Here is a 22,110-nt window from a genome sequence, read left to right on the forward strand (position 1 = left end):
TGCTATTTTCTGGATCAAGACATCATGAGGAAGTAGTTTGGTATTAATATTATATAATGGAAACTTCCATGAGGCTCTGACATAAGCTTACAACTACTGTCTCTCTGAGACCCTCAAAGAAAGTATTGCCTTTTTGCACTGCCTTCAACTGAAATATTCTAAGAAAACTCATAACAAGTGTAACAATCCAGAGGTACCCTAGGTGGACTTTTAGCCTTGTAACTCCCCTATTCCCCCGCCGTTGCCTTGACTTTCTTTCATCTCAAGCTATTCTTGATCCACTTCAATCAACTGAAACAATGCTTGCTAAAGTCTTCAATGATCTGTTCATAGCCAGATCCAAAGGTCTCTATTCTATCCTCATCCTTCTCAATCTATCTGCTGCTTTTGACACTGTTGATCACAGCCTGCTCCTTGATACGCTGTCCTCACTTGGATTTCAGGGCTCTGTTCTTTCCTGGTTTTCTTCTTATCTCTCCCAGTGTACCTTTAGTTTATACTCTAGTGGATCCTTTTCTACTTCTATCCCACTGTCAGTTGGTGTACCTCAGGAATCTGTCCTGGGACCTCTTCTCTTCTCCATCTATACTTCTTCCCTTGGTACTCTGATCTCATCCCATGGTTTTCAGTATCATCTTTACGCAGATGACTCCCAGATCTACCTCTTCACACCAGAAATCTCAGCCGAAACCCAGGCCAAAGTATCAGCCTGCCTGGATGTCTCAGCGCCATCTGAAACTAAACATGGGCAAGACTGAGCTTCTTAACTTTCCCCCTAAACCAACCTCTCCTCCTCCCCCATTCTCTATTTCTGTGGATAACACTGTCACATCCTTCCTGTCTCATCAGCTCATACCTTGGGGTCATCTTCGACTCCTCCCTCTCCTTCTCTGCACATATTCAACAGACTGCTAAAACCTGTCCTTTCTTTCTCTATATCATCAGCAAAATTCACCCTTTCCTTTCTGAGCACACTACCAAAACCTTCATTCACGCTCTTATCACCTCTCGCTTAGACTATTGCAACTTGCTTCTCACAGCTCTCCCACTTAGCCATCTCTCTCCTCTTCAATCTGTTCAAAATTCTGCTGCACGACTAATATTCCGCCAGGGCCGTTATGCTCATATTAGCCCTCTCCTCAAGTCACTTCACTGGCTTCCTATCCGTTTCCGCATACAGTTCAAACTCTTCTTATTGACCTATAAGTGCATTCACTCTGTAGCTCCTCAGTACCTCTCCACTCTCACCTCTCCCTACATTCCTCCCCGGGAACTCCGTTCACTGGGTAAATCTCTCTTATCTGCACCCTTCTCCTCCACCACTAACTCCAGACTCCGTTCCTTTTATCTTGCTGCACCATATGCCTGGAATAGACTTCCTGAGCCGGTCCGTCAAGCTCCATCTCTGGCCGTCTTCAAATCTAAGCTAAAAGCCCACGTTTTTCATGCTGCTTTTAACTCCTAACCCTTATTCACTTGTTCAGAACCCTCATTTTATCATCCTCACCTTAACATTCCCTTATCTCTTGTTTGTCCTGTTTGTCTGTCCTAATTAGATTGTAAGCTCTGTCGAGCAGGGACTGTCTCTTCATGTTCAAGTGTACAGCGCTGCGTACGTCTAGTAGCACTATAGAAATAAGTAGTATTAGTAGTAATTTACTTTAAGGCCCCTGGGCAACACCTCTCCCTCACCACCACCACCACCAACATGTGCCATGATATCTTGATAATTTACACCTCTTCCCCCCCCCCCCCCCCCCCACCACCATGTGCCATGATATCTTGATAATTTAGCTCAACAATCAGGCTGATGGCTCTCTTGATTCTGTGTGTAGACCACACACCCAACCAATCAGGTTTTTTGGCTGAGTGTGTCTCAAGGACTGGATTGAAAACCCTGGTCTAGACTACGATTTTGCTTCAGCTGTAGCTGCTCGTTACTGCCCCCTCAAAGCTGCCACCCTAGGTGACTGCCTACTCTTGCCTAATGGTTAACGTCAGTCCTGGACTCGGGCTAGTTAATCTAATTTCTATTATATTTTACAGTAAGTTTTATGTTTAGTAAGTTATACTGATCTGTAATAAATAGCTTTGGAAGTTAAGAAGCAGGTTGATCTGTGAATTGAAAGCTGAATCAGTTTGGCTATCCATCTGACTACACAGTAAAAACACGACGTGAAGGCAGAGGACTTTTATTTATTTTTATTAAGAAAATAATCAGTTTCTAGCTACAGTATAAAAGGTCAGTTGCTCTTCTTGGAGTTGGTTTTCTTGAGTTGTTTCCGGAAGTTCCAAACATCCAAATACAGGTTCCGTCCAAGGATGGCTGAGGCACAGACAATTGCTCCTTGCAGAGCTCCAGCAAATCCACACACAAAAGCATCCTGACCTGCAACCCAGCACAAGAATGTAAGAATTGCAGCCTGTCATTAGTGCCTGAAGCAGCTTCTTCAGCAGGAAACATAGATAAAAATGGGAAGCCAGTAGTTCTCAATCTGGTCCTCAAGTCACAGTCAAGTCTGATTTTCAGAATATCCCCCAGTGCATGCAAATCTCACGCATATTCACTATGGACAAACTGAAAAGCAGACTTGTTGGGTATGAAAACCACCACTGCTTTAAGCAGATACAGTAGCATTATATCATTGGAGAAACCAATGAATTTGAGTTGTATCATTTTTCTTTTCTCATTTTTGTTTTGGAGCCTGTCATACAGATTAGAAAGAGCAAGTGGTGGCTGAATTTGTGCTTCTGCAGGGCTATAAATATAACAAGCTTCAACACCCTGTCAGATTCAACTTTTTAAAAATAATAATGCTTCTAAGTCAAGTCTATAGGGGCCTTGAATCTAACAGGGTCTTAAAGTATTGTATTACATTACAATACAAATTGCATTTATAGTCCGGCATTACCAAACTAGTTCTAGGCAGAAGTAGAAGTATAGCCACCACTAGCATGAATCTCCTGCTCTCCCTGATCTGTATGACAGCTTCCAAAACAAAGATGAGGAAAGAAAAAATGATATAAGAAATTACCGTTGCTCATTCCCGCTGCACTGGATTAAAAGAATGTGAACTAGGCAAAATTAACGCATAAGCAAACTAGGTATATGCCTAGGGCCCCAAAGTCAAGAGGAGGTCTGCAGACCTGCCAAGTCTCCTGCATGAGAATACTAAACTCCTGACAGATGTGGGAAACTTGGGACCAGAGTAGGATTGCCAACCAGTGTACAGAGTTGCACAGAGACAAAAATTTATCCTACCCCTAACCTATACCCGCTAAGATACATTCCATTCCCACCCAACCTCACAATTATCTCCTCCATCCCCACCCGCATGAGTTGGTGTTATTATTTACTTGTTTGCAGCCCTCCATTTCCTCCAAACCCCAACAGCCTTCCATGGTTTTTTTGAATGGTATTCACTATTCAACCAATGAGTGATCCAAGCCTCAGTCTGGTGTTCCAGCTGCCTCTCTGGGCATTCCAAGCCTCATTCTGGTACTCCAATTGCTTCTTTCAGTGCATTCTAAGCCTTATGCTGGAGTCTCCAGAGATTTTGATCATGCTTCAATGGGAATCCCATGGCAATTTCTTCTGTACCTGTGGGAATCCTGCAATCCCTATTCTAATGCAGTTCTCTAAACCAGTACTTTTAATTAAGAGTGGTCAGCAGGGAAGGATTACCCCTATAGAGCACAATTCTATATATGGCACCTAAAATTAATGCGCACTAGGCAACTACGCCTAAGAGTATTCTAAATACTGCAGGTAGATTTACGCACAGTATTTAGAATACACTTAGGCATAGTTAATGCAAACGAATCTACGTGCGTCCATTTATGCCAACGAAAAGCTGGTGTAAATCCCTGCGCATAGATTTAAGCTCACTGGCCCATATTTTATAACGTGTGTAGATTTTAGAATGCCCACAAAATGCCCATTTCCACGCCCATAACCAGGCCCCTTTTTGCCTGTGCATGTTAGAATTTAGGCGCAGTACATTACAGAATATACTTAGCAATGTACGTGCATAAATTCTAATTTTTGCCAATAAGTGCTTAAATAGTGGGATACAAAAATGCACAAATAAATAAAGAGACCCAGTTTGAGAACCACTGAAATAAAGCAATGCAGGATTTAAGTCATTTGTATGTGAAAACTGCATGAGACACCCAAATATCTGGATGCAGATTGGGATTCTAAGAGTTTCAGATGTAGGCGCTGTATAGAAGACACTTGTGAAATATAGTTCCTGTGTTGATACCTGTCAGGTAAAGATTCTTGATGGGAGTTGTTGCCCGGATTGTAGCAGTAGTCTCAGCACTGAAACGGTTGATATTATGGGCTGCTCCATACCATTCACCCTTTGGGGCAGCGATGTAATGCTGATTAGTCAGAGGTGTCCCAGTGGATATGCAGTCAATCTGTGTGAGACCAAAACACAAGTCTGAGCAACCAACATCCACACAGCAAACAAACCAGAAACATTCTACAATCTGAATATTATTTCCTTTTATATCACAGTGAGTGGAGAGGAAAGATCATAGCCTGATTACATTTACTGAATGAATTATTTTACAGAAAGTGGGCACTATAAGAAACATCTATAAGGACTGGTGACATGGAAGAAGCAGTTTTGGAAGGAATCATTCTATCCATAACAAGATCTCTAAGCCTAGAGAAAAGGTATTAGTAAGAAACAGGAGATGCACTTTCAATGTAGTTCACTGAAAGTTTAAGAATAAAAATAATAATTATTCTTATTATGATTATTAAAACAATTATAACCCACCTATTACAAAACTTGTGAGTTACAATTTAAAATACATAATTATAATGAGCAAAAAATACAAACATTCAAAACATAATTAAAACTTATCTTCTAATCTCTAATCTTCTCTCCAACTAATCCCATCCCAACCAATAAAATCAAGTAGCAAATGCTTTATTGACCCTTTAGTGTCCAATATTCACGTAATAAGCCATATGGGAACAGATTGATGGGAACATTGGACACTAAAGGGATATAGGGCCTCTTTTTTTACAAAGCTGAACTACCGATTCTCGGTGCGGCAAATGAGAGGAAGCCCATTCAATTCCTATGGGTGTTCTCTCATTTGCTGAGTGGAAATCGCTAACGTGGCTTTGTAAAAGAAGCCCATAGCTCTTAGGGGCCCTTTTACAAAGGCACAGGAGGGCCTACATACATACAGCATGTGCCAAATCAGCACTACCGCCCGGCTAATTCTGAATTTGGCACTCGCCAAAATAATTTTCTATTTTCTGTTGTGAGCCGCTTACCAGGCGGTAAACAGCAGTTGGTGCGTGCTGCATGCTTACTGCGCGAGTAGCATGTGAGACCTTACTGGTAGGTCAATGTGTAGCAGTAAGGTCTCATGACAAAAATGGATGCACGCCAGTTTCAATTTTAGCGCACATTCGTTTTCCGGCCCCTTAAAAAAAGGCCCTTTTTTCTAGACACAGTAAAAAATGGCCTAGCACATGCCCAAAATAAGTGCTCGCACTACCGCAGGCCACTTTTTACCACGGCTTAGTAAAAGGACCCCTTAATGTTCTTCTTTACAGTAAAAAAGTCAGACTCTTTCTGGATTTCCAGTGACAACTGATACCATAGTAGTGGTCCAAACACTGAAAAAATCTGTTAGCGAGTACTGACTAATTACACATGGTTTAAAGAAGGACAGCCCAAAAGATTTTATTAGAATGTGAATTCCGACTAGGCAAATAAACCTGAAATACTGAATGCCGCAGGCCAGTACTCGGTTTATACAAGCTTCTCCACACTAAACATAATTATCCTAAACTGTATATGGAATTTCACCTGAAGCCCATGTGATTCTGCTAAGAACGGGGCAATATGTTCTATCATTGAATATCTTGTAATAAGCCTGGCTGTAGCACTTTGTACTACATGAAGTACCACAAGCTGCCACAAGAGGTCTCAGCAGCTGCAAGGGGCTGGAGCGAAGGCGCTTTGCTCCTGCCCCCAACAAACCCACTAGGTCCACCAGGGAGACAGGATGGCCCAGGAGGGCTCACCAAGACCTTGGAGGTGGGGGGGCAGGGAAGGAGAGGGGCGTTGATGCTCACAGTCTGAGGGGGTGGGGGTAGGAGAGAGGGGGGTATTTGAGAGGCTTTGAGGGCTTTTAAACTCAAAAATAGGCATATGTCCTGGTTGATATTCAGCTGGAACTTATACGCCTTAAAAAGTAATGGGAAAAGCGCTGATCTATGTGGGATACTCCTTTTGCATTCCTTCCATTCCAATACTGTATTATTTGCCTAGGTCCCAATGTACTGTTAACCCAGCCTTGAATATGAAGTCTGAACACAATGGAAATTGATTTGCATCCACAGCTGGCATTAAGAGGGGAAAGGAAGATGAAATAAAGCAAATGCCCTGTCTTCCCCCCACCACACACACCACATTTAGAGGGGGCACCAAGCATGCCTGACGGTTGCAAAATACCCTAATGAATAAATTACACTCAAGCTGTATCAAACTATATCAAAAGTTGAAATTCCTAACCCAGGCTCACACTACCTGTGTATTTGTGTCGTGGATCAAAATACCACCTGATAAAAATTACTATAACCATTCAAACACTGTGGCCCCAACTCTTATCTCTGTCAGCATCTACGAAATCGAAGGCTCAAGCTGTGTCCAAAAAATCATGACCACTGAACTCTCCTTTCCTTTAATTCTGGTAAAATGGAATCCAGAACAGTCACCAGAAGAAACTTGGGTCTATGTCCAGGCCAAAATTTTGAGTCCAAAAAACCTGAAATTGTTTTCCCAACTACACATTCTACCAACTTTCCCACAACAGGCAAATTAGAGATACCCCATGATCAAAAGATGACTTCAATATAGGCCCTGACACTGCTACATTTCAGACCTATTGGCACCAGACAAAAAATAGAAACTAAACTGAGAATGAATGAAAGACCTACTTGGTATCTATTCAGGGGACTGGTAGAAGTGTTTATATCACCTTCACCAAATCTGTCTTAGTGAAGGTCCTCCATGACACTTTATATAAATGAGGAACAATTGCTGTTTTCTGTTAAGACTGCGAACCCAAATTTTACAAGTAACTGATTATTTGAAAAATAAAAAGCAAAATTTGATATTGGATTTGAGGAGTTATCAAAGTAGCCATGACAATTGAATAGGGAACTGTAATAATGATTTTACAATAGCAAAATTTTCTCTTGGACAATTTCTGGAATCAATTTGATTCTTAGCCATTTCTAAATCTTTCCGGTAAGCTAAAGAACTCATGTAGAATTCTTTATCAGACCACTCTTGTGATATCATATATTTATGCTCCAATTAACGATGTTTTCTTTTGGAGATCTCCAGCTCAACAAAATACCAGACAGCCCAGTAAGAATAATTTACTGAGAAACAAGCCAGAGGCTGTACCCAACCTATCTTTTCAAACAAATTCCACAATGCAACTAACCTCCACCTTCTTTCCCTCTCTTTCAGAGGCCACTAAATTTCTTCATATCAAAATGTACTGTTTCATTTAAAACTCCAGTTTAAAATGAGTCCACCCTCTTCCTCATGTCACCCCTCCTAGGTAATTCAAAAATAACCAAATGATGTCTGACCAGGGAATTGGAATAACCGCCAGGCCTAGGGTTACCATATTTTGTCCCCCCAAAAAAGGACATGCCCCGCCCCCTTTCACGCCTCACTCCGCCCCCTCTCACATTTCCCCTCCACCTGTCACACACCCCGTCACCCCCCCTCCCCTTACCTTACTACTGCCCTGATGGTCTAGTGACCTCTTTGGGGCAGGAAAGAGCCCCCTCTTTCCTGCCTGGAGCGCTGCCCTGTATGCATTCTTCCTATTGCTGATCTCAGCACCGATTCAAAATGGCCGCCGAGAGTTGTCTCGCGAGGCCACTTCAACTCTCGGCGGCCATCTTGAATCGGCGCCGAGATCATCAACAGGAAGGATGCATACAGGGCAGTGCTCCAGGCAGGAAAGAGGGGGCTCTTTCCTGCCTCAAAGGCGGAAGAGGTCACTAGACCACCAGGGCAGTAGTAAGTAAGGGGAGGGGAGGCTATCAGTCTGCCCATTTGTCCGCCCACCAGCCTGCCCGTTTGTCTAGAAATCCGGACATGTCCGGGTAAATCCGGACATATGGTAACCCTAGCCAGGCCAGAGAAGGGCAAATCCTTCCTAAGCCCTTCTGAAAGAAGACTCAAATCTAAAATATTCTCCATATCAGACTAGATTCTGTAAATAGTACCCAAATATGGACACTGAAAAAAATGAGCGCTAAATGCTGTGCTATAAATGATGCTCCCAGTTGGGCGCCATTCACAGAATAGCACTTAGAGCTGGGGTTCGCACCTAATTTTGGGCACGAGGATTTACACTAATTCAAATCTGGTGGAAATCCTTGCACCTAAATTAGGTGTAGATCTACCATATTCTATAACACTGATGCAAATTCTAGCAATGCCCATGATCTGCCCATGCCCTTCCAATAGCCATGCTCCCTTTTTTTGGATCCACACGAAAAATTTATGAATGCATCTTTATAGGCACCAACTACAAAGATGTGTGTGTAAATGCAAATTGTTGCCAGTTAGCATCAACTGATTGTTAGCGCCCAATTATTGGCGCTAATTGGCTTGTTCAATGAAATTGCATGTGCAAAATTGGGCATGTGCCCAAATTTGCATGTTCAATTTTGAGCACCATATATAGAATTTGGGGATCACGCGTATGGTCATTATTAACTTATACACAACCTAGAAGTGACAGTGATACCAAAAAAAACTTCTTTTACCAAGCAGTGGTGTAGCTATGTGGGGCCACGGGGGCCTGGGCCCCCATAGATTTAGCCCTGGATCCCCCCTGCCGACGACCCTCTCGACTCCCCCCCTCTCGACTCCCCCCCTCCCGCCGCAGGACTTCAGACTCACAGAAACACAACGAAGCCTTGCGCCGGAAGAAGAGGACCTCGGCTGGCGGGGGGGTTGGGGTCCCCCGCCAGCAAAGGTAGGCGACGGCGGTGATGGGGGAGGGTTGGCGGTGGGAGAGGGGTCGAGAGGGCCATCAGCAGGGGGCTCAAAGTTGCTGCTGGAGGTGGCAAGGGAGGGGTCGGCGGTGCCGGGGGGGGGGGCTAAAATGTGCCCCCTCACCTCAGGCTCTGGACCCCCCCTCCTGCCAAAGTCTGGCTATGCCCCTGTTACCAAGAAGTGGGAATTTTCTCCCGGTGAAGATTAAAATCCGCCAGTGAAACCAATTGGGAGAAATACAAAAAAGCTTCCATCATAATTCTTCAGAACAGTAGGATACTTAATTCATTTCAGTATTCCCAACCAGGGCCCCCATTTTGCCTAAACTTCATTAGGGGAATACATGAGCACAAAGACCAAAAAAGTAACTTTCAGCGTCAGACAGTTATGGTGAAACTACATATCCCAGCAAAGTGCTGCCCAATAACAACTTCTAAACACGGGTACTATTTCTTAAAAAAGGATTGTACATCAAGAAGTACTTCTTTTAGTATAGATTGACCAAAACGACTACAACAGTTTCACAACTGACAACACTTCATCCCCCCCTCCCCCCCCTACTGATAATAATCTGACAATTCTAGGAATAACTACAGACAAACATTTGATACTCAAATTTCCTCCGTAATCACAAAATCTTTCAGGTCTCTTTAGAAACTAAAAAAGGATGAGACCCTATTTCTCATCAGAAACATTCAGATGATTGGTACAATCATTAACATTATCTCAGTTCAACTACTGTAATGCCATATATGCTGGCTGTAAGGAGTGCCTGTTGAAAACGCCAAACTCCTCAAAACACTTCAGCCAGGTTCATATACAAAATCTCTCATTTTGAAAGTGCCTCCCCTTTATTAATCAAATTACACTGACTTCCCATCAAAGCGAGAATCACCTTCAAATTATGTACCTTTATCTTTCAAATCCTAAATGGCACAGCTCCAGACTATATGGGTACCATTAAAAAAATCTCAAAAAAATGCTAAATATGAGGCGAGAGACTCTCTCAGACTTCTTCCAAATTGCAAAAACGTGACCTACAAGACTGTGCACTCTGCAGACTTCACTTACCTAGGAACCAAATGGTGGAACTCCTTACCACCCACAATAAAAAATATACAGGAATATACCAAATTCCGCAAAATCCTCAAATCGTTCCTATTCAAGCAAACCCTCACAAAGGACAACCGTATCTCAAACAACTAATCATTACCTGAATTGGTTAATACTCTATCATTAACCTTCTCTTTGCTTCATGTACAATTTCTCATTCATAATAGATTTTCTAAATGTTAAACATCCATAGCTATCCCAGTACATCTATGATATTGTATTGTATAATTGGGTTCTTACAAAAATTACTTTCTTATTCATTTTTTCTTGGTGTTATATATCCTATACTGTTTATTGTAAGCCACATTGAACTCAAACTTGTTTGGGATAATGTGGGATATAAATGTCACAAACAAATATCATCTCTCTATATAAAACGCACCGCCAACGTTCTATGAGGCAAACTTACCCAGCATTCCAAGTTAAGTTGTCATGGTCCAGATCAGTTTTCCACCATGAGTGCTTGCCCCGCCCTCGCATCACAACGAGATGACGTTCGGGGCGGGGCTTTGACACTCAACGAATCCCCAGTTCCACCGCCCTCCGACGCTCCATCCCCCCCAACGCACACAAAAAAACAGCGACCTACGCAGATCCTCCACCCACCCCCACCCCCCACACGGAGTGCCGTCCGAACACCTGATCCGCCGCGATCAACACGGAGGGTAAGTCCAGCAACAAGGGGAAGGGGATGGTAAGGAAAGCGCCTTGCTAGCACCCGTTTCATTGGCCTCAGAAATGGGCCTTTCTTACTAGTCATAAAATATAAGAATGATCTTACTTTATCAAGTAAGCTGCCCCAAAACAATTTCTAAACACAGTTACTATTTTCTTGAAAAAGGACTGTACATCAAGAAGTACTTCTTTCAGTATAAGGAGTCCTTTTACTAAGCTAAACTGAAAAATGGGCTGCACTAGAGTAGGCACGTGTTTTGGGCGTGCACAGATCCATTTTTCAGTGCGCTTGTAAAAAAAGGCCCTTTTTAAATTTTTGACAAAAATGGATGTGTGGCAAAATTAAAATTAGCATGTGTCCATTTTCGGTCCGAGACCTTACCGCCACCCATTGACTTAGCGGTAAGGTCTCACTCGGTAACCGTGCAGTAATTGAATACGCGTGTAGAATGGCGATTACTGCCCAGTTTCCGAGTGAGATGATATTACCACCTGGGCCACACGGTAGCCAGGCGGTAACTCCGAATTGACGTACATTGGGTGCACGTAGACACCTACATGGCTTAGTATAAGGGCCCCTAGATTTCTGTATTATCAAAAATATATCATTATAAAATATATGAATGGTTTCACCTTATCAACTAATTGGGGAAAGTGCTTCAGGACCGCCTCCACCATGGCCTCCCCAAAAGAGTTCTTTAGACTCTCATAATCCGTCCCTCTCTTTTCACTTTTCTATTTTTCCACTCTTCAAACCACTCGTATTGTGCACCGGTCAGAACAGTTAAGGTGGACCTGTCTGGAAAGAATAATGACAAAAGCTTGGTAACAGTAATACACAGGTTTAAATGTTGAATGAGTAGGTATTGTAAGCAGGGTGTTTAGCCTTTGTGATTTCAGAAACAATTCATGGGCAGATGATCTAAAGCTAACACTGGCGCTAGAGGCTGTTAGCACCATACTAGTGCTGGCATTTCCTATCGCCCCATGATCAGAGCCCTCGAGCGCGTGAAATAACGTGCTCAAGGTTCTCTTACCGCAAGTAGCATGCAAATGCATACTAAACAGGGCTTAACGCATTCATCCCCAATGATCAGTGACCAGCGCGCCAAAGATTGGGTCGCTGGCTGCGGCAAACCCTACGCCAGCTCCGAGCTGGCGTTAGGGTTTGCAGATCATTGGGGAGGAATGGTGAGCCCTGTATAGCTTGCATTTGCATGCTGGCAGGCCCCCATTCCCCCCAATGACGCAAAGCACCCCCCCCCCCGACGATCCCATCCCCCCAGTTTCAAGGAGGGCTGGAGATCCGGTGGGTCTCCAACCCCCCAGAAAAAGACTCCCTGGTGGTCCAGTGGCCGCCAGTCAACCCCCTCCCTCCCAGCAAGTGACAGGGGTGGGCGGACCTCCAGCCCACCCCAACTCCCCAACTCCCAGAGTTGTCTGCTGCCGAATCCCTGGTAAAAATAACCCCGAACCCCCTCCCGGCCCCACCTACCTTAGTTGGAGGAGGGACGCAACCTGCCTCCCTCCTCTTCCTTCCTTATATGGTGTGTAGCCCCACCCAGAGCATCCCAGGATGCACTGGACAGGGCTGGGCGCCACCATTTTGCGGCGTCAAAGGAAGAGGAGGGAGGCATGCTGCGTCCCTCCTCCAACTAAGGTAGGGGGGCCAGGAGGGGGTTCGGGGTTATTTTTACCAGGGGATTCGGCGGCAAACAACTCTGGGAGTTGGGGTGGGCTGGGGGGTCCGCCCACCCCTGTCGCTCGCTGGGAGGGGGTTGACCGGCGGCCACTGGACCACCAGGGAGTCTTTTTCTGAGGGTTTGGGGGGGGGGCTGGAGACCCACTGGATCTCCAGCCCTCCCTGAAACTGGGGGGGTGGGATCGTTTGGGGAGACCGGAGGTCCACCGGACCTCCAGCCCCCGTTGCTCGGGACAGGGGTAGTCAGGGCCTGGTGGCCCCTGGACCTCCAGCCCCTGTGTTTGACAGTTTTGGGATTTTGACAGCCCAGACCTGTCAAACAAGTGCAGGAGGATTGTGCTGAGTGCATGCTCGGCACAATTCGCCCGCACTTCTACCCCATGATCAGAGATAATTGCGCTGCATAAATTTGCATGCATTATCTCTGATCATCGGTACGGTAAAGCCCCGCGCTGTTCCAGCGCTATTTTAGAGCGCTGTTTGGAACAGCGTGGGGCTTTTGATCATGAGGGTTTCAGGGTCAGGCCTTGTCAGTGCTTGGATACGAGACCCTCGCAGGGCGCAGTGTGCATTAACAGATGTCCTTCCCTTTGATCTTGGGCTCCACTAGCCCAGTAATTATTCACTGCAGTCATTACCTCATTAACAGTGCCTGCAGACGCCACAGCTCTAGGGGGTTAATGTCCTGTACACCAGCCTATCAGACTAGCTGAATATTATCCTTCTCTGTTCACCCATGTGTGAGAATAACAGTCCTCACACATGGGTGATAACAACTGAAGCTTACATGAAGCTTTTACTTCAAAACTTCCAGAACTTTCAGGTGAGCTCTGTTGAGAATGTATGGGACATACTAGCGTTATTGTGGCCTCAGAGATCACATATTACAGTTAAGTAATTTTAGTTTATTGTAAAAACCATATGGTTTAACAAAATAACCAAGCACCAAAGTACCTGGGTATCTCTCTTCCCACGTGGGATCTTTGGCTGATGGGAATGCTGCATATAATGTGGGAATGTGTTCTGGTGCATCATCTCTGGAGGCGGAAGTATACGACGATTCCCTGGAAATAAACACAAAACAACAGTTTGCTCACAGGAATTTTTCAGGCTGAATTACAATTCTTTTCTATGATAAATAACTACACAGCCTGTCTATGATATTTCCCTTAGACATCTGTGATTCCAGTCCCAAGAACTCTACACACTTCTCCTTCCCTCCAACTTGTTGGCCAATGGCCTCAGCCATCTGAGATTCTTGAAGTCAAGCCTTGCTTTTAGATAGATACTGTTAAGCGTTCTGGGATATGTAACCCTCTACTTTGAGAAGAGAGTTACAAAGCTCCAGCTATGTTAACAATTTGGATTTAGCTCATGCCTGTTCAGTAGTAGCTTTAGATGTGTTATTTTCAGGAACAGGAGGCCTTTCCCTTTCTCCAGAGGGCTTATAATCTAAGGGCCTGTTTTACAAAGCAGTGGTACACGTAACACTGCTTTGCCACGCACCAATCCCGAACTATCACTGGGTTACCAAAGTAGCCCGGCAGTACTGCCTGCCCCCAACGCAATGCATTTCTGCCTGGTGGTAATCGAGCAGCCCCACGCACTGCCCAGTTACTGCCAGGTTAGCGCAGAAGCCCTTACCACCTCCTAAATAGGTGGTGGTAAGGGCTCTCCTGGTAAATGGCCACGTGGCAAGTAGTTCACTTACTGCATAGCCATTTCCTTTGTCCAAAAAACAAAAAGTCTTTTTCCCATTGCGCTAAAAAGGGGGCCTTGACGTGTGGCAAATCCACATGCCGACGCTACAGCAGAGCCCCTTCTATCGCAGCTTTGTAAAAGGAGCCCTAAGTTTGTACCTCAAACAATAGAAGGTCAAATGCCTTGCTCATGGTTATAAGGAGTGACAGTGGGATTTGAACGTGGCTTCCCTAATTCAAATCCTACTGCCCTAGCCATTAGGCTACTCCTCCACTCCGCTATAATATAACAGATCTGGTTCTCTAAGTAACCAGGTTGTGCAAATTAACCTGGTTCTCAGACCAAAGAACATCACCTAGACATCACTGTAGATATCCTGAAGATCCAACCTTTGAGAACCAAGGCATCTTGGTCATACTACCATACACCATCACTATTTCAGCACAGTTGAGTTTCCTCAGAAAAGAACAACAGTTCAAGTCCATGGATTAATGAGGGAAGCCAGGACTGGCTCAGCCTGACTCTCTTCAGCCATTCACCCTAAATATCCTGGTAGACAGATTGCAGAGTGATGTCATGAATCAAAATGACAGCTCGTTCCAATTCTTGGGAGTTGGAGGTGCTCTTTTCTCTTCAGAATTGAGCATTTCTTGATGTACAGGGGGTTAATCAGGAAATGAAAAAGAGCATTATCTCTTATGGCAATTTTACAAGCTTTCTACTTACACTTTATCCAGGTGTTTACTGGGAAAAATATAGTAATTTGAGGCTTTCAGTCCCAGTTCTTCCTTCGTGCCTTTGAGCCCTACAAACACGCTGATCCCAGCTGTTCCATGTTGAACCAAGTTGAGCTGAGACTGAATTTCTGTGTGAAAGGAAAAAAATATAGCATTAAAACATCATTCTGCACCATCAATAGCCAGCCTGTGCTGTTAATTTTGGGCTAAATTTAAGGGCAAAATTCCCAAACAACTACTTTATTTCACAGATTTGCACAATTTTTTCCTCTCCAGAGGTTGTCGGAAAGGAAAGAGACTGGACAAAAAATATTTATCAGAACAGTGCTTGCAAACTGACCTATACTTGTTTTCCTTTATATCGTATCGTAAGACTTTTGTTTCTCTAATGTGGCTATAACACCTAGGAAACACCTTGGAGTAGTTCCTCACTGTCGTAGATACCCTTGCACTATATCAGCAAATGAAAAACAACCTTCCATCTGTACCAATCACAGAATCAATTTTGGCACCTCCCTAATTACCCCCCTCCAAAAAAAAAGCTAACCCCCCCTGTTTACTAAGCCACGCAGCAATGCTGACACAGCCCATTCAAAGGGGCCTTTTTAATAAAGGGTTGCCGTGCGGCAACCAGGAATTATCACCGGCCTAACGCGGATGACGGAAGTAGTTCCGCCTTGAGCATGCACCATTTCCGACGCTACAGAAAATAATTCTGTAATTTCTAGAGCAGTGCTAACCCTGTGGTAATCGGGCAGCACCGCGCACCGCCCAGTTACCGCTGGGTTACCGCAGGAGCCCTTACCACCACCTCAATGGGTCACATTAAGTGCTCCCCCCATCATGGCCACATCTTTTATAGGGCCTGTTTACCTGCTGCAGCAAAAGCAGCCCCCACCACTACCGCATGGCTCTTTATACCGCAGCTCGATAAAAGGACCTCAAAGTGAATGGGCCGTGATGGCGCTAGTGCGGCTTAGTAAACGGGGGGGGGGGGGGGGTAACTGTTTAAAATTGATCTGGATCAGGTGGCAGAACCACTCTTCATTCCCATGTGTTTTCTGCAATGTGTGCTTGCTATTGTTCGTTTTTATCATTGTCTGCCTTTAAACCCCTGTTGTACTCCCAGACCCAACCTTTCTCCTTGTCACATTCCCATACTCATTCTTTACCTTCTGCCCTCCACAAACTGAAATGTTTTATTACATTTTAATATTCCTTTTGAGTCTACTTAGTCATGTCTTTGTGTCTATGTTGTTAGCCTTTTCTAATTTTTAAACTTTTGTAACCACTATGATTTTGTGTTTCAATATTTTTTTTTTTATTATTGGTGATCCGTCAAACCAACATAGAGTACATGCAATGAAACATTTTACATCCATTAATCCTTTTTCCAATGAACTAACATATACACACCAACACTGCGATCACTCCACCGTCCATATATGTCCCCCCCCCTTCCCACCTTCCCCCCCCCAACTTCTATCTCTATATGCATTATAGACGTAAAACCTATCCATCAGTACCTCCCTTGAAAGCCCCTTTTCCCCCCAATATGCTTAACATACAATTGCTGCTCACATGAACTGCTCCCCTCAAGTGTTAACATATATACCCCAGTATCTATTACAAGCTAAACACTCCCCAGCCAGAGATCTCCTGAGGTAGAGTTAGTTGTTACAACCTCCTGAAGCGCACTTTGTCCATTATTGAGACTGTTCTCAGCACGCTTTAACAAAGAAGCAAGGATGTCTCTTTGCATGATACCCATCTTCGTCCTTCCAATAGACCTCTTTGCCTGAACCCCTATCCTCCATATAAGCACTACTTTCCTTTTATTCCTGGTTGATTAAATGCATTACTTATCCAACCTACCACTATAATCCCATTATTCCCTCCTCCCCTTGGTCCCATTTATATCCTCCCCCCCCTCCTCCTCCAGCATCCCTCCCCCCCTACTCCCCCCTCTCCCCTCCTGCTACCCCCTCCCCCCCTGTCAGAGGCTGTCGAGTCCTAACACAGCACCATCCAAGTGCAAGAAGCTCATTTCAACTCCCTACCGCAGGCAATTAAGGATAAGACTGCACCCCCGGGGACTTAGAATCTGGAGGTAAGAATTCCATGTCTCCAGATAAGCTTTGCGCCTCCTCGGTGAAACCACTATGATTTTAATTAGAATAAACGGGATAGCAAATAAAATTGAACCTTGAAACTACTCTGCTTGCAGCATTCCCAGATCATCATTTCTGGCAGTCTAGAAATAGACTTCTTGCTTTCTCACTCATGGAAATATTTCTCACTCAACAACACAAATTCCTACAAATACCCTCCTACCAATTAATGGGAGCCATGGTATATATAACATGCATCAGTTAATATATGGTAGAAATTAGCACAGGAAATATTTTTGGTTTGGTTTTTGTTACATTTGTGATATTTTTTTCTATATATTTAGGGAATTATTTTCGAAACAGAAAAACGTCCAAAAAGAGGCACAAAGTCTACTAAGAATGCTGGCTCCTCCTACATCCCAATGGCTTGATTTTGTGCGTTTTTCACTTGGACTTTTTTTTTCCCTGATAATGGTTCAAAAAGATAGATGCACTGAGCAGAACAACATCTGGCAAATGGCCATTAAAAAAAAACAAACACGATTTTTTCAGGTTTGAAAATGGCTACGTTTGCTATTCAAAAATGGATTTTTGGATGTTTTCCACAAAGGGCTAGATTCTATATATGGTGTCTGATAATTCCGTGCTGAAAAAAAATACGCCTAGGTGTATTCTCTATAGTATGCCTAAATTTTATAGAACAGGCTTAAATTTTCACGTGGTATACAGAATTACACCGAGCGTCTCTCCATGTGACCAAATTTATTCAAGGCCATTTATGCCATATTTTACTTGGCATAAATCCTGACACCTAAATTAGGCGCAGAGCGGGTGTATTCTATAACAACACGCATAGATTTTAGAAATGCCCACACCCCGCCCATGGTCATGCCCCCTTTTCAACTATGTGACTTAGAATTTACACGCACCACGTTACAAATTATGCTTAGCGAGTTGTTCATGTAAATCTTAATTAATGCTAATTACTGCTGATAATTGCTTAACATCCAATTAACAGCGCTGATTAGCTAAACAATTAAGTTACATGTATTGTTATAGAATATGCTTTGATTTCCACACAGAAATTAAGGTGCACTATATAGAATCCCGGAGAAAACGTCCAAAGTCAGATTTAGATGTTGAAAATGGAGGAGTGGCCTAGTGGTTAGGGTGGTGGACTTTGGTCCTGGGGAACTGAGGAACTGAGTTTGATTCCCGGCACAGGCAGCTCCTTGTGACTCTGGGCAAGTCACTTAACCCTCCATTGCCCCATGTAAGCCGCATTGAGCCTGCTATGAGTGGGAAAGCGCGGGTACAAATAAAAAAAAAAAATGCCCCTCATTCTATATATTTAACATTAAAAATAAACTAAGAAAAAAAAAGAGCGGTCTGGGCCTTGCAATGAAAATTAACAAACAAAACCTCTTGTCACGGAACACCTAGCACCTGCCTGGGGCTAACCCTGCGGCCACCTGGAGGGTCTGTCCCCAACCCTGCTCAGGTCCACCTGCACCTGCCACTTATGCTCCATACTATTATCCTCCTCCTCACCGACTGGGCCTCACTTGCCTCTGGGTGAGTTTCCCACTCTCAAGTTATTCCCCGGTGATTTCTAGGTTACTGAAGTCAAACTCTCAGGGGTCCCACAGTTCTAAAAAAAACACCCACAGACCTAAACCACAAACCACAGGGATTCTTAGTCAGTCCAAGACAACACAGCCAATAAGGTTTATTGTCACAAAACTTGAACAATGAACCATACAAAACAGATGGAAAAGTAACAGGCAATAACAGGTAACTGAACAAGGATCAATATTAAACCTATAGAAACACTTTATCACTACCTCGGTACAGGGGCGTATCTGCATGGGGCCACAGGGGCCCGGGCCCCCACAGATTTCACCCTGGACCCCCTTACTGCTGTCAACCCTCCCCCGCCATTGCCGTGGGCTACCTTTGCTGGCGGGGGACCCCAACCCCCGCCAGCTGAGGTCCGCTTCCTCCTGCCGCTGCCTTTAAAAATATTCCTTCAGCTGGCGGGGGACCCCAACCCCCGCCAGCTGAGCCGAGGGTCTTTTCAATTCTTCTTCGTCCTCCTCCGTGCTGTTCAAAGGCGCTGAATCCAGTTTCAGAGTCTGATGTCGCTGCAGTGACGTCAGACTCCAAAACTGGATTCAGCGGCTTTTTGAACAGCACGGAGGAGGATGAAGAAGAACTGAAAAGACCCTCGGCTGGCGGGGGTTTGGGACAACTGCCAGCTGAAGGAATATTTTTAAAGGCAGCGGCAGGAGGAAGCGGACCTCGGCTGGTGGGGGTTGGGGTCCCCCGCCAGCAAAGGTAGGTGACGGCAGCAGGGGGAGGGTCAGCAGTGGTAGCTGGGGGGGGCTATAATGTGCCCCCTCACTCTGGCTCTGGCCCCCCTACCGCCGAACTTCAGATACGCCTCTGCCTCGGTAGCGCCTGGGAAGCTTCAGGAAATTAGCTGCTCACAAGCTTTGAAACGGGTCTCAGGACAGAGATGTTTACCTCTGTTGCTCCCATACTGAAACTAAATATTTCCAGCAGATTCAGTCAGTGCCCAGAGCATAAACACTGAGGTGCTTCTGATCAACATCAGTGCAGATTACTTCTCCTCAGTTTAGGCAGGAATAAGAAACTAGCACTTCTGTAACAACTTTACAAAGGACAGACACCATCTGCTGGCCAAACAAGGGAAATGCACATCATTAAAAAACAGCTATACAATTTACAAGCAGGAAAATCCCCTGTTTTGCCACTCTTCTCCTCTGGGCACTCTTCTATCCACACCCCCAGACTCCTCTTATCTCATCTACAGTGTGACTTGAGGGCAACAGTGATCCCCAGTCACTCCCGCTCAACCAGTACCTATTCCAGAATAGCACCAGTTGTCCTGAGACCAATGCTATTCTTACTGTTTGCTGTACAAAAACATGGTTTGAACTTGATGGGCCAATGCTTTGTGGCAGCCCTCATTAATGTCCAAGATGAGCAGATGTGACTAATTTACTGAGAATGAGAGATGAGGGCTCTCAGAGAAAGGCCTTTACCTGGTAGGCCTTGCAGTTCTGGAGACAAAAGGTACTTGTAGGTATTAAATATTCCAGCATCTGAAATCACCAATGGAGCACAGATATTCACCAGGTCCTTCCCTCTCCTTACAGAAACTCCTGAAAGCAAAAGAGTGAATGTCAGATATCACCTGGGATAGAGAGACAGGAGAAATCTCCTACATCCTACGCACCAGAGTTATGTTCAAATTCTAGATAAGAGAGGATCTTTAATGAACGGTCAGGGCGGGGCTACATTTATCTTCATTTCACAATTCGCTATACAGTGCTTCATGCAGAGCGGTTTACACTACACATCGATAACTACAGTTTAGAAAAAGAAAGAGGGAGAAAAGCCATGTATCAGCACCCCTCAATTATCAGCAACCACACTAAAGGCCAAATGCTAAAGTATAGGACTGTAAAATATAGTAACTTCCACAAGTGTGGAGCCAGGAAGTAAAACATTGGTTCACTGGTTTAGTTTAAGTGAGCGTGTGAAAGAGGAGGAATCATGAGTAGCTTTTTTGGGGAGCACAAAATACAATCACATGGTAGAAGGGTATTAAGCAAAAATATTAACTCCAGATCGTCTTTGTCGTTGGCTCCCTCAGTCTTCTCCCTTGTGTTGGAGGAACTATGTGGAGCCAGGGATACCATGGGCCATATTTGGTGGTCTTACCCAAAAGTAGCAGTTTTTTGGAACACTATTTGTTTTCAGATTAAATGGGATCCAGGAATTTATCTTCTGAACCAACACATTCCCAGATGCGAAAATATCGTTATCTTGGTCCATCACCAGCTGCACACTCCTAAATTGACCCTGGTGTCTGAGTGGAAGAGCCCTACAGTTCCCTTGTTATCTAAATGGAGAGCCAAACTGTATTAGGTTTATAAACTGGAGAAACTGACTGCCATAAGGCATAATAGCTCTGCTAAATGGGGGAAAAATATGGGGCTTGGTTTGCAACTTGGATTTTGTGGGTGAATGAGGTTATTTATCTCTTCTTTTCTTTTGAATGTTGAGGCACCAGCTTAAAGATATTCTTATGCTGGGCTTTGGTGGTGGTGCAGGGAGTAGAAAAGCAGAATTTATGGTGGGGGAGTACAGAGGGCAAGGGAGATGCCAGGCTATGAGATAGTGGGGTATAGAGAAGGGCAGGGAATATACCGGGCTAAAAGGGGTAGGGTGGGGGGGCTGTATGGAAAGACAGAGAAGATGCCAGGCTTTATATAAGGGGTTTGGGGAGTATGGAGGGGGAAAGGATATGTTGGGTTTATATAAAAGGATATGATATACTGCCTTTCTGTGGTTATAATCAAAGTGGTTTACATATACAGGTACTTGCTCCACCACGGCACTATCTGGATAGTCCTAGAGCATTTTGAGGGAATTACAGTATCTATATAATTACACTGAAAATTGACAAATAGGCAACGTATAAGTTTAGCAGCACCTACTGAATGTATAAGCCCCTTGGAATATTGACCAGAATATTCATAGAATACCTTTGTGTTCTAGTCACAGAGATTCAGTTAATTTGTATGTTTGGCATACAAATCTGAAAGAATGCAGCAAAGACTAGTTTTTGTAAGCGTGTATGTATGTACATATACACACATACTGTCACACAGGCCCTTTTACTAACCCTTAGCACTCTGGTCAGAGATCTCCATTTAAGACACAGAAGTTCCAAGCTAACTGCAACTCTTTTCCCTGTAAGCAGCATTATCTTTTCACCTCTAATTTAACCAAAATATCTTTAGAAAGACTTATCACACTTGTACTGACCCGGAATCTGTGCAGCACTCTTAGTTTCAACTATAGTAAAAAAGGAAGGAAAAGTCCATAATAAAAGTATTAACCATCTGTAGGGGACTTGTGACCCAGAGCCAGCCCATTAGGCATGACAAGGTGGCTGCCTAGGGCAGCAG

At 44.3% G+C, this 22,110-nt stretch overlaps 1 protein-coding gene across 1 annotated transcript in view; it reads right to left on the minus strand.

The window, feature by feature from the left end:
* Positions 1-2,187: 2,187 nt before the first annotated feature.
* Positions 2,188-22,110, minus strand: part of LOC115468086 (all-trans-retinol 13,14-reductase-like) — a 40,945-nt gene continuing 21,022 nt past the window's right edge. Inside the window, 7 exon segments of the mRNA XM_030199608.1 lie at positions 2,188-2,389; positions 4,266-4,425; positions 11,490-11,590; positions 11,593-11,655; positions 13,513-13,622; positions 14,986-15,124; positions 20,176-20,295. Of these exon segments, the coding sequence (XP_030055468.1) occupies positions 2,244-2,389; positions 4,266-4,425; positions 11,490-11,590; positions 11,593-11,655; positions 13,513-13,622; positions 14,986-15,124; positions 20,176-20,295 (839 nt within the window). The 3' untranslated portion in view covers positions 2,188-2,243.

This window comes from Microcaecilia unicolor, chromosome 4, assembly GCF_901765095.1.
Source record: "Microcaecilia unicolor chromosome 4, aMicUni1.1, whole genome shotgun sequence".
NCBI lineage: Eukaryota > Metazoa > Chordata > Amphibia > Gymnophiona > Siphonopidae > Microcaecilia > Microcaecilia unicolor.